At 45.7% G+C, this 13213-nt stretch overlaps 1 protein-coding gene across 2 annotated transcripts; it reads left to right on the top strand.

Annotated features, from left to right (window-relative positions):
* Positions 1–2835: 2835 nt before the first annotated feature.
* Positions 2836–13213, top strand: SH2D4A (SH2 domain containing 4A). Of its 2 annotated transcripts, none has more exons than XM_061355257.1 (9): positions 2836–3589; positions 4313–4472; positions 4999–5158; positions 7122–7187; positions 7599–7737; positions 8891–9107; positions 9506–9636; positions 10471–10691; positions 12200–13213. In XM_061355257.1, the coding sequence occupies exons 1-9, from the start codon at positions 3415–3417 to the stop codon at positions 12290–12292; spliced, it is 1362 nt and encodes a 453-aa protein (XP_061211241.1). In that variant the 5' UTR covers positions 2836–3414; the 3' UTR covers positions 12293–13213. The 2 variants fall into 2 exon arrangements, with proteins under 2 accessions (XP_061211241.1, XP_061211242.1); XM_061355258.1 differs by having other exon boundaries at positions 7122–7191; positions 7606–7737.

Here is a 13213-nt window from a genome sequence, read left to right as displayed (position 1 = left end):
GTTTTGGCTTCCCACCTCCCCCCACTCAATCTTTTGCTACTTCTGGCTACTCTTGTTGCCTATTCCTGCACACAACCAGCTCATATTGATCACTCTCATGGAAAAAATGCAAGCAGTAGAAAGTTTAACAAGAGTCCTACCAGAGTTTCCCTACAGCTGGGGAAAGAAACACTGCTTCACTACCACAGCTTTGCTCACTGCAAATTCTAACTCTGCAAAATAAACCACTCTAGGCCATGTCCAATATCTCCCATGCAGCCAAGGGGTGAAGAGGAAGGCTGATGTAATGGTGAGGTGGATTGAAGCTGCTCACTGTTGTATGAAGAGGCAGGGTGCACAACTTGAGCTCATACTCTGCGCTCACAGCCAGTTCCAGCCGCCCCTGCCAGCCAGAGCTGCATATGGCCCCTCCTTAGCAGTAGAAAGGACAACCTTACAGGATGATTTTTGGCCACCCTCTTTTCTGAGCACCCCTCTAACTAGTGAACTGTGACTGTCCTGAAGAGTTGCTGGGGAAAAAGTAATCCTGATCCAGAGCCAGAAGACATAGCCTGACCACCTGACTGGCCTTCCCCCTCCCAAGCAACTTAATGAGTGCCCTCCGCTTAACAAAACCACTTCGCATTTAACCCACACAAACCACAAATGATGCTTTCGCACCTGAAGGGAGTAAAAGCATTTCACCTCCACATATGCTACAAGTCTCTTTTGTTACAAGCGCCCTCGACTTTAGGTATTGTAATTAATTTCTGTTGGCCCATGGAAGATATCTCTCCTGGACCACCAAGCTCAGACTATGGCCAGAGCTACCATCCACTTCAGTTACTCTTAGGATAACTGAAGATTCACAAAGGATGCAACCCTGATGGTTTCTCCAAACAAAAACCTACATGGGCTCAAACAAAGAGATAGTTGTGTCACCTACAACCACAGCAACATCAAATACCTTCCGAACACATCAGTTTACCTAAAATAAGCCCCCAAATTTGTGTCCTTCCTACTGTCTGTGTTGAACAGATCTTAAAACATACACAAATAAAAGCTTAATGGACATATTTCTGCTTAAAGGCACTTTTCTGACACCCTGATCTGTGCAAACCGCTTCTCTTTCAAGTAATGCTCAGGAGGAGGAGGCACTGAAAAAGCAGCCCTCCAGCTGTTGTACTTTGAACAGACAGCTCAGGTACCCTATGGGAAGAGGGATTGCTCATCAACACCATCTCAACAAAAGTTCTTCCCTTTCTACAGCTGCAACCTCCCATGGCTTAAGGACAGCCCAAGCCCCTTTGGCTACTGATTTGGAACAATTCAGAAAATATTGTCCAGATGAGATTACTTCACCAAAACCCCTTTACTTTCTTTTTTTTCAATCAAGAAAGCCATTTGTTTAAACAAAAGCAATACAGATTTGGAACAGCAGCCCCATACTTCTGGAATTGTTAACATTTTTATTAGGGAAAATATAAAGTAACCAGAGAAACAAAACAGAAATGAGAAAGTTCATACCCAACTCCTGCTCACTGCTCCTTCTCAGGGACTCCTGGCCCCTGCTGCAGTTAATACCGTGTTGGAACCACAGTCTGCCCTGTCCATGCCTTGAGGTTCTTGAGGGGCTCTTTGCCTCCTTACCTACAGCTCCTCCAGCTGCTCCAAGCTCTTTCGAGCTCTCCCTGCTGAAAGTGCACAGGGATGTCACTACAATGGGGCTCTGTCTCCACCAGTTTTAGGACAAGCCATGTTCAGAAGTGGGGAGATACCTGCTTGAGAGCCTGCCTGATCCTGGCATGGGAGTGAGAAGGGGGAAGATGGACCAACACAGCAGGTATTGTCCTGCCAGATTGACTTCCTGAAGGTTGCTGTTGTGCTGGCGCATTTCAATTAATTACATGTGCTCTGTATGTGTACTCCTTGGAAAGCTTGAGTATTGCATTCACTGGCTCTCCTACTACCTCTTTCTGTTATTTCGTTTTATTTGGCAGAAGTCAGGCAGTCGTACTCTGAAGGTGAATGTGCTCCAAATACTTTACTTCCAGCAACTTGAGTCCCTAAGGATCTAGCCTTTCTCCTGTAAGATGTTTAATTGGTTTGACTTCAGGATTTAATACATATCATCATTTCACTCCAGTACAGGTCCTTCTGCCATGTCTGTGCTCTTTGTACCTCAACATAACTGCCCCAACAACCTCCTTCCTCCCACCTACTGTGCTATGTCCTGGTGTACTCATTCCTTAGGCTCTTAGGACTTGTGCAGACACACATGAGTAATCCTACTAGCTTTCTTTGTAGCCTGCTGGCAATATTTACCAAGAGTTTGTCCAGAAAGCCCCTGCCACCCCTGGCCAGCCAGCCATCCTGCTCTGGTATTGCGCTTCATATGTGGCTGTCGGCCTCCCTTGTCACAAAAGTGCTGCCAATCAACCTTCTGATCTCCCCGACTTTATCCAGATAAGATAAGGAGAAGAGCTGGTTCAAAGGTCCACATTTTTATTTTCTCATTCGACATCTTCTCAACTGACAGGAGAGCTCTGAGTTTTTCAGTGAAATTCCTCTTGTAAATACAAATCCATGAAGCATAGCTGAGTGGGTGTTAATACCTTGCTAGCATGCACCAAACATGACCTGTCATCCTGGGCAGGATCAGGGGTGCTCCTTCTCCCCATCCGCTTTGTCCTGTCATACAGGGATGCCCCATGCCAGGCTCACTGTGTGGTCAAGGTGCATCAGCAACACGTGTCAGGCCAGGAGCTGCCTCAGTTCCTCAGTGGCTGACTATCCAAGTCATCTTTCTTCAAACCAGCTGCACTATTTGTGCTCCCTTGACTTGTCTTTAATGGACAGGAGCACCCCAAAATTCTTACTCCCACCTCAAAAGCAGAGCTGAAAGCCCTCCCCATATCTCTTTGGTGAAACAAGGCAGGCTGGGCTTTTGATCATCAAAGTCTTCCCCTTTGGAAGGAGGAGGAGCCGTCTAGTCATGGGTTCATTGATTCCTTGCCCAGCAGGAATGTTTGCTTGGGCACAGCCAAGCCGCACCTCTGATGACTGTAACAGGCAGCGCTCTCTCTCTTTTGATATACTATCAGCTGGGTTTATCAGAGTATCAACAACCACCGCATTCAAGGACTCGTCCCTCTGGTCAGCTCTCCCTGCAGAGCGGACAGGGGCTGCGTGGGAGCTGAGCTCACCTTTTATTTCAAGGAATCTTAACAGCAGGTTTTAAGCTGCGTATTTACCTTTTTGGTCTGTGCAGGAAGTCTGAGCTAAAAAAAAAAAGACATAAGTATAATTACTCTGGCACGCCTGCATTCCTGCTCCAGGCTCAGGCGGGGAGAGACTCTTTCTTGTCGGAGCCAGGAAGAGGAGCTGATCCCTGGAGATCATTGACTCAAACGTGTGTAACTGAAACCTGCAGCCATGCTGAAACAGATACTATCGGAGATGTACATTGATCCTGACCTGCTGGCAGAACTCAGTGAGGAGCAGAAGCAGATCCTCTTCTTCAAGATGCGGCAGGAACAGATCAGACGGTGGGAAGAAAGAGAAGCTGCTATGGACAAGGCTTCAGCAAAGAAACCACTGCCAAGAAAAGGTAAGTCTTTGCCTGCTAGCTGCTTCTCCATCTGCCACAGATCTGGCCAAGTCAATTGCTCCCTAGAAATTAGGAGATAATTTCCTTAGAGGAATTTCTTCCTTCAGGGATATATAGTAGTCATATTTCCAAACCGTAACAAGTTGGGTTTACAACTGCAATGGGCCAGTTTTGACCAGGCAAACAACAGTGTTAGTCCTTGGCCCAGACATTCTGTCCTTCACCAAATTGCTCAACAACTCTAGCTGGAAAGACAGAACTTACTTGGCCCCAGGAGGTGCATCTCATTAAGTGTCCCACTAAATGGGGCCTCTGAATCTGCCCATTAAATAACCATGGACTTGAACATCCATCCTGGGGCACCAGATGTGCAAGGGGGTTCCCTTTATGCCTTTAGACCTGAAGTCCCCTTGCCAGGATTACACAGTGTGCCAGCTCCTGGGAAGATAGCACTCTTCTCCCAGAAGTATTCTCTGTTTGCAGGTAGGTCACCCTCACACAGTCTGGGGAGGATGGTGGTGAGTCTTTGCCCCCAGACTCAGAATTGCCTCCTTCACTGACCTGGCTTCTTTACAATGAAATGAAATGGGAGGCATGTGCTCTCTCCCCAGCCCAGCTTTCCCAAACTGCAGATGCTTTTGGAAAGCAGGGCACAGCAGGCAGGATACGCACCCTGCATGGAGGCACCAAACAGTGTCTGCCAAAGAACTGCTTTTTTTCCAGCCAACGGGAAGTCGGTGACATGGAAGCTCGGTGCTGACAATGATGTCTGGGTCTGGGTGATGGGTGAGCATCCTTCAGATAAATCATATGCTGCCATCTGTGAAGAGATCCAGGCACAAAGGGCAAAGCGGCTGGTGAGAGAGCAAAGCAAGGAGGGCAGGTAAGCACCCTTCAGCCAGAAGACTTGGTGAGCAGACATGGAGGAAAAGGCATTTCTAAGGACCCAGAGGCTGGAGTCTTCTCTGCAGGGGCTGTGGCTACCACTGTTGCACTCAACTTGCAGGCAAAAGGCAAAGGCAAAGGCTGGCTGTATGTACACACAGTGTTGGCAGAGACCAGACCCAGCCTGAGGCTTGACCTGGCTCATTAAGCTTCCTGTGATATGGCTCTTGCATGGTGCCCTCAGCAGACCACAGGAAATGCTAACTCTATTATTACAGCACATGATGAGTTTGGATTCCCGCTGATTAACCAGCGGGTGCCCATGCACAGCAGGACAACAGTTACTCACCACAAGCCATTAACTTAATTATGCCACCTACCTGATTTGGAGCTATGATAGCTGCCTGCACACGTTGCTTCATTGCAGCACTGCTCTGCCCGTGTGCAGCTTCCTCACAAGATGCCCAGAGAACAGAAAGTGAATCCCTCAGGTTCTTAAGTCCTCTCTCACTCTTGCATTTCAGAGAGACTGACTCTTCTGTAACACAGTCTTTACACCTACAACCAGGAGTCCTAGGTGAGACAGATCTTCATGGGAATAAGAAAAGCACTGTGGAGGAAAAGAAGGAATGTGGGAGAAAAATTACTGCTGCTACAGCAGGGAAAAGCCAGGAGATCACAAAGGTAGTTTACCCCCTTTTTTCCATAACCATCACAAACATGTGCTTTGAGATCTAGGAAGTGCAGCAAATCCTGGCTGCTGTAAATAGTAATTTGAAGAAGAAAAGAAGCCAGCTAACTGTTAAGGCTTTTCTTCTGTAGTCAGAGAAGAAGCCATGCTGTTATATCCTTCCTTAGGACTAGGGAGGTTCAAGTGCAATAAGTTACTATGGATTCATTTGTTTCCATTCTCCGTGGGTAAAACAAGGGTTGCAGTACTTTTCCTCCTGCTCTGTGGCAGTTTTGGATGGCTTTGAGGCAAGACCAGGGAGGGTATTCCAGGATCTGTATGTGGAAGGCCACAGCCCTGAAACAAATCATCTAGTTGTATAAAACCAGATGATAATTTTACCAGCATACTCTGACATGCATATTTTAGGTTCTTCTTTTTCTTTTGTCTTCTAAAATAGTTAAACAATAGCTTATATTGACAGCACAGGACAATTCCAAATGCAGTAACTGCAGCGTCTGCTTTGCTGTGGTGCTTCACTATAGAAAAACTTGTCTTCAACAATAAATATACCCATACTTTTTAACTGGCTACAAAAAGCCCTTTGCAGAGAACTGAGAAAAAGATGAGTTGAATTGACTATCCCTGCAACCAAAGCTGAACAGAAGGAACAGAACCCCATGACAATTCAAAGGGAGAAGCCCAGTATCACTCAGCAGTGTTTTCATTCAGCCTTTTGCTGCTAACTCGTATGAGTGTGCATTCTTTTATTATACAGCCACTCCATATTTCAGTGTAAAAAGCACGATAACTGAAGGTTAGGTTTTGGCAACGCGCCTCTCCTGCTGCTCCCAAAATACTGAAGTGTATTTGGAATGGCTGTCTCCCTTATCAAGAGCCTCTGACTCACATGGGGTTTTCTTAGCACTGTTTGCTGAAGTTGAGCAACTATGTGGGAGATTTTTTTTCCTTTCAAAGGAAGCTGTTAGTCACAGCTAATAAAGAAAAAGCAAAAACAAAACTCAAACAAAAAAGTCCCACCGTCACCCCCCAAAAATCTAACCACCTTCAAAGTCTTGCACATGGAAATAGAGGGTGGTTATATATCTTACTTTTGGTTCCTGTCATTAAATTATTAATAATTTTTCCCAGGTTTCTGGGACATCGTTGTTATTAGAAGCAGGGATCCAGACCAAAGATCCCTGTTGCATTTTCTAGGCCAGGGGAGGGATTTTTTGTTACCTCTCTTTGTCTGCTGCAAGGGATGGGGGACTAATCTAAGAAAGCAAGCTGCTTCACGCACATTTGAAGTTCCTAGTTTCCTGTCAAGGGAAGGGAAATTGGAAAGCCAAGTTTATATTAAATATTAGCTAAGAGGGTGATGGGGAAAAAAAAAAAAGTGTGTCCTTGGTAAGTGTAGTACAGTTAACTCACTATTCACTGTGCCATGGAACACAGTCTGGGTCCAATGGGGAAGGGGAGGGTGTTTGCTCAAAGACAAGTCTAACTGTTTGTCTTCAAAGGCAGGTCTCGGCTAGCGGCTGCTGCCAGGGTAGCTAGACTGGTTTGCAGGGAAGAGTAATCACAAGACACTCAGCTAGCTGGGTCAGTTTGACGAGCAGGGGTTTGTAGCACCTCAGACACAGCAGCAAATGAGAACACTCAGGTAAAGCTGGGGATGGCAGGTTCAGTTAAGGCTTGCTTTAGAGGGAGGGAGGGAAAGGGCTGCTCCCTGGGAGTACCTGGGAGAATTGTTTAGCAAATCCAGGCTTATGACAATCTTGACACCCCTGAGTTCTCCTCCTGTGGCATATTAGGCCTAATATGATGAAACAAATCTGTGCTTGTTAGAGAAGGCTGGCGAAATTTTTTAACATAAATGTCATGTTGCTGCTTCTGTATTAAATACCTATTGCCCAAAAAAGAGCAGAGTCCTAATGTCACATTTATTTCTCACCACTCTTTTCCTCTGCCCAGAGGGAAACCAGAGATGTTCACCAGATGCTGGCAGCCTGTCACATGAGGAAATGTGGCTTCCAACAGGTAAGTGGCAATGTAGGATGCTTTTAACACACTGAGCAGGGCTCAGACTTTATCCTAGAGTCCCAGTCAGCCTCAGAGTTCTAGTCAGACTCACCTGACCCAAGAATGTCCTCACCAGTTGTTGGACCAGTTCTATTCATCATTTCCATCCTCCTCATATATGGTGTGATGATTTGGAGAAGATAGAAAGCAGGCTAGGCTGGCAGTCTAGGGAGCAGTACAGGGAGATGATTTCTGGTAGACTGTTTTCCCTTACTTCCTCTGTTGCCACCTGCAGTGAAGACATAGCATCTATATGTCGTTCAAATCAGAGGGATTCACAATAAAGAATGGAGTTTCCATTATTTCAAGGCTAGCTAAAAAGCAAGGTTAAAACTTGGGACAAACCTGAACACACTGTTTCTTTCATAGACGAAAGAAGCACAGAGAAGAAATCCAGGAGAAGAAACCACAGTCCCCCAGGAGGCAATACTGCAGAGCCACCCCAGCTCAGAGAGCCTGAGGACGCTGCAGAAATTGGATGAGAATGAGCCTGAATGGCATGAATCCTGTAAGATCTTAGATGGGGCTTGAGAAATCCTAGGATTCTGTGGGATCATCTCAGTCTTTCTCCTCACACACTGGAACTGAATAATTGGTTGGTGGGTGTACTGGTGAGAAATACAGCGCTGCGTAATCAGAAATATATCACAACACTGAGTCCACACAACACTGGGACTAGAGATGGGCAGGGAATGGAAAATTTTCCTACAGATACTATATTAAAACAAGCAACAAATAGAAATAACATGAGCATAACCAGGATAATTAAACTAGAAGCTAGCTTTTTGTAGGTCTTCGCAGTAACCATTGCTTTCAAGGACAGGTTAAGGGGTGACAGGGACTAACTAAAAAGGATTTTCCGTGCTTGACATCCAAGGATGATCCCACCTAAACAGGCCCCTGCTGCCCTGTGTCATGTAGTGAATGCAAAAAGATACAAAGGAAAATGGCAAACACATACTGTCCAGTATGAAACTTGCAGTAGTGTCATCGCTGCTGCCAAATACTTCCTGAAGGAGAACCGGAGGCATTTTTTTTCCCCCGTTCCTCGCCTGCTGCTCAGCAGATGGCAGTGCTGTACTACCAATAGTTTACACTTCAGGCTGGAGGGTAGCCTAGTTCAGACCAACCGGAGACCTTGTTGCTCCTGAGACTGCAGGATGAGCTGGACTTAGGCAATCAAGGCAGTTTTACTGCCAGTCAACTTCTCTTCTTTCTATACGAGTTTAAACAAGACCCCCTCCACCCTCAAAATGTGACCAGGACTTTCAAAACCTTCAAAGGACTGCTTTAAGTAATTCCAGCTGCTTTTATTCCATAACACCTCCCCACTGGCTCTCATGAAAAGTATGACAGAAATGTGTGCCTGAGCCAGGAATCAGCATCTAAAACAGAACCAAGTAGTCTGTAAGTTCAAATGGACCTACCTGGTGCTCAAAAGAACCCAGATGTTTAATCTCTTGAAGGAATAAGAACTGAACCCTGTTAAGTAGCAGATACCTAAAAGTGAGGGGAGACACATGGCAAATGGCCTCACAATTGAGTGCAACCTTGTGAAACAGGTTATTCTTCCACTTCATCAAACAGGCAGATGACCAGAGGGCAGCAAGCTTAAAACTTGCCTGCTTGTTCGCCCCTGTAGGACTCCTTTTCTGTTCCAGTGCAGAAATCCAAGGCAGCAGATGAGAAGAGACGCTCTCTTGCACGGCAAGCCAGGGACGACTACAGGAGACTCTCACTGCAGGGCATCCACAAAGGGAAGCAGGCAGATATTTCCAAGGGTGCCACAGCAAGAGATCGGCGACCACTCCAATACCCACCTCTCCCTCCTAAGCCTAAACTTCTACCTCCTGTGATGTCAAACGGGAGAATGATTCGGTAAGGAAACCCCTGTGCACTGTGGAGGGGAGAAGGAGTTAGATTCTTCTGCTCTAGCATGGGATGGTTGAGATGGGAATGGTTAGCTCTCTTTCTCACATGGAGAAGACAGCCCACAGGGAAAAATGCAGAGCCTAGGCTATATGCCAGCCTAGGATGTGATGAGGCATATTTGTTCACTACTAAAATGTAACAGGTTTATTTAGTAGAGTAACCTAAGCCTAAAGTGCGTACATGTTCTATGCTGAATGTCCACTGAAAACCATATAATACTGCTGACAGTTGCACTAGTGTAAGTTCAGGGCTGTTCTTAACAGTCTGAACAAAAGGGAAGTCCTGCCAGGGACCCAAAAGCCATCGTTTGTATTTGATGCACTAACTCCAGTCTTTTCAAACAGGAAAGAGGGAATCCAGAGGACAATCTCCAATTCCACTGAAGAAAGCATCATCAGGTGGTTCAGAGAGGAGCAATTCCCTCTCCGAGCTGGCTATCAGAAAACCACAGACACAATAGCTCCTTGGTTCCACGGTGAGTCCCAAGCATTTCTGCCCCAACCCAACTCTTTCAGGAGCTGTTCCCACTAACATGGCAGCTGCATAGACTGGGCCCAGGAGTTTTTTGAAGGTGGCTATGTTTTCCATTTTAAATACCTATGAATGCAGTTTAAATTTCCTTAGGATAATGAGAAAGGTCAAGCTGAAGTGTTAGAACAGAGGCCAGATCTTCAAAATGCCCTATATCTTTATGCCTCTCCTTCCTCCCTGTACTGGATGCATGATCACTCTGGTAACTGTTTGGACCAGGGTGAGAGAGATTTGGGCACACCTCATCCTCAGTCCCAGGTCATTCGCCCTCCATAGGTGCTCATCATCCATCACCTTTTCAGTCCTACTTCTAATGAGTCGTCATGATCCCATCTACTTCCGCTTCTTTGGAAATACCTTTGATCTGAGACTGCAGCAATGAAACAGTTATCCTCTGGTAACTGGGCTTTGAATGCTTACACAGCTTTCTGACAGGACCTATGGTCACTGTCTGCCCAGCCCTGCTGTACTGGAATCAACATACACTGCAATGCTGTTCTTTCTCATACTGCAGAAACTGTCCTTTTGAGCCATGCACATTCATAATCATCCAAGTCTGGAGAAGTTACCATAATGCTAAGTTAGCATGTGGCCATGCTTTGCTGCTAGCAATGACAGTACTGTTCTTCCTGGGCTACTGGGCAAGGAAACAGTGCAAGGGATGGAAGTGCCATGGGCCAGGTTTGGAACAGTAAAGCAGATTTCTTGTGAGAACTGTTCCATCCAGTCCTGCACACGTGTTTTTCTCCCTTCAGTTTTCTGGTTTGGTTTTGGACAGGTATCCTAACCTCTAAGAAAGCAGAAGAGCTTCTGAATAAAACAGTACCAGGGAGTTTTCTGGTCCGGGTCAGTGAGAAAATCAAAGGCTACGTGCTCTCCTATCGATCTGTAGAAGGATGTAAACACTTCCTCATTGATGCCTCCAGTGATTCCTACAGCTTCCTTGGAGTAGACCAGCTACAACATTCGACACTGGCTGACCTTGTAGACTACCACAAGGTGAGTATCTAGCAATGCGTTCATTAACTGCTTAATTGCCTCAGGGCCCTTGAAAATAAGAAAGAATAGATTCAGTTGGTTTAAAGTAGGCAACCAGACCCATTTCAGCTGCTGTTGGATATCCAGCTGCTCCAGAAGGGTATTCCAGCCTGATGGGTACACCTCAGGTGACTCAAAGCATCTCAGACATTTCTGACCTGACTCACTTCCCCTCAAGTATGCAAAGCACCTTGCACGCAGGGCTCCAGTTGCATGCTGTTCAGTAGAAATGCTGGTAAAGTGAGAGGTAACAGCATACTTCTGCAGACTCCTTTTTTCTTATTCTCTCCATGGTTGTGGGGTCCTGGCAAGTTGGGTAAGCAGAAAATCCTGCTTGCCTCCAGCTTTGGCATGAAAGAGGCCAAGGTATCTTTATAATGTCAAAGCAGGCAAGGTGTAATACTGAGCAAAGATAAAAATATAGAAGGGAAGGAAGAAGGTTGGCAATTTTTTCAACAGTAACAGCAATATTCACTAGCACTGACTGCAGTTACATGGGCTCCAAGGAGGGTCAGATGGATTATTCATTCATTTATTGTAAGATCTTCCCAGGCACAGGACAATCATTTTGCCTAAAGATTCATTTAAAATCCATGTTTCTTTTAACTAAGTGCCTAGCATAATACAGACATGGCTAAACAAAACGGGACATGGGGAAAACATCTGCACTCATTTGCTACATGGAGCTCTACCTGGGCTACCTGAACTTGCTTCTTGCATGGGTTTCACACTTCAGACTGAAATCCTTGAAAGCAGGAGCAATGCAACTATTGGTACCAGAGCCAGGGGATTTAATAGATACACCGTCAGGCTTTAAAGATAGAGCCATGCCCACAGCCTGCAAAGAACCCTACAGACCCCCTGCACTATAGCAGATATGGGGAGGATGAAACCACTTTGTGAACTGCCCTAGTGGATTCTGCTTATCACCTGCGAAGTGACCACAAGGCAAGTTCCCATCATGCCCCTGCTGCCAGGGTGGAGAATGAGATGGGAAGCAGAGACTGTACTATCAGGGAATTTCCTTGTTAGAGCAGGGCTTGCCTGAGCAGAGGCATGTGCTTACTCCAGTATCCACCCGTGTCCCTCCCACAAACGCAGTGAGGAGCACAGTCCACAACCACCCTGTTCTGCTTACCTGCATGCTGCACAGTCCTTGCTCTAGCACTTCCAAGGCAGGGCAGCATTTCACACCATAGAAGATGTGGCTGCTTACAAGACAAACACAGCTCTTTCCAAGAACTGCCAGAGTCATGTCACTGGGTTACTCCACCAAGCACAAACATTGCTTTATGAAGACTTTGTTTTATGTGGGTCCCTCTGCAAGTTTCCTGGGACACTAAGCTGTGTCACACAGATGAACAAGACCACACTGTTACAGAGGCAGGGAGACTGTTGCTCACTCTGTGATGCTGTGGTAAGTATGGTCTGTTTGAAAGGTGGTGCTTAATCATATCCTTTATCAACAGGATGAACCCATCACTTCCTTGGGAAAGGAGCTGTTGCTTTACCCATGTGGCCAAGAGGACCAAGAGGCAGATTACATCTCTCTCTTTGAATGAGCCTTCTGATCTCGCTGTGCAGCCCCATGCTCGTATTCACAGACTGAACTTCGAACTAGAGCTGTTGATGCTTACCTGAAATAGTTGCCATCAGTGCCTCTGTTTTATATCCTTCACAACAACGCAGTGGGAGTATAAGTATTGTTGTGAGCTGTATCGACCGAGTTAATGGATGCATCAGACCAGCAAGCTGCAAAGCACTTGGATGCATCCTGCACAGTGGAGTGAATGAAATGATGAAGTAATCAGTTGAACAGGGAGATACTGTCATGTATTTTCAGTGGGTGTTTGCAGATTTCCTCAGGGACTTCTGTATTCAAGCTGCCTTTTGTTCTTGAATGCCAGGTTGTGTGCCATCTGGGAAATAGATTGGTGTCTACAGTTGAATGAGATCATACCTTCCTGAAGGCACAAAACAACTTGGAGGGGGTGGATCGTCTTGATAAAGTAATTTGCATAATGTGAAGGTAAATCCTGCAAAATGCTGTGCCCTTGGAATCAAGGATGTTCAAGCCAAACATCCAAGCAAACCCTCTGTGCCTTTCAGTGAAAGGTGTTCTTTGTGAAGAGGGATTTTCATGAAAAGTACATTTTTAAAACTCCTTTCGCCTCTGAATGTAGATCCTCACCCTTTTAACTTGTATTTAAGTCCCACAGTAGCCTTTCTGCATAGAGAGAGATTAGTCTTTTGAAAAGGAAAGGAGAAGCTATATAGGAATTTGTGTGAAAGACTTCCACATGCACAGAACCTAAAAGATGTAAGAAGCAGTGCCTATATCAGTATTAGTACAGTTTACAGAAGAGCCTTTGCCAGCAAAGAATGCTATTTTGCAAAATGGAGCTATTTATTGCAAGTTGTATCCAGATTACTGAGATGCGTCGGGTGTAAACTTTAATATAGAACTTATTCTTTCAACATAA

This window comes from Neopsephotus bourkii, unplaced genomic scaffold (assembly GCF_033783945.1).
Source record: "Neopsephotus bourkii isolate Nb327-2 ecotype Australia unplaced genomic scaffold, CSIRO-AGI_Nbou_v1 NB_787, whole genome shotgun sequence".
NCBI lineage: Eukaryota > Metazoa > Chordata > Aves > Psittaciformes > Psittacidae > Neopsephotus > Neopsephotus bourkii.
Note: the sequence above shows the minus strand (reverse complement) of the source record. Positions and strands in the feature narration are given on the sequence as shown.

Bases quoted from the DNA above. Each gene is read 5' to 3' on its own strand.
- SH2D4A (XM_061355257.1), top strand. From the start codon at position 3,415: ATGCTGAAACAGATACTATCGGAGATGTACATTGATCCTGACCTGCTG. The intron at 7,188-7,598 runs GTAAGTGGCAAT...TTTCTTTCATAG, and splicing joins GGAAATGTGGCTTCCAACAG to ACGAAAGAAGCACAGAGAAG. The intron at 10,692-12,199 runs GTGAGTATCTAG...CTTTATCAACAG, and splicing joins ACCTTGTAGACTACCACAAG to GATGAACCCATCACTTCCTT.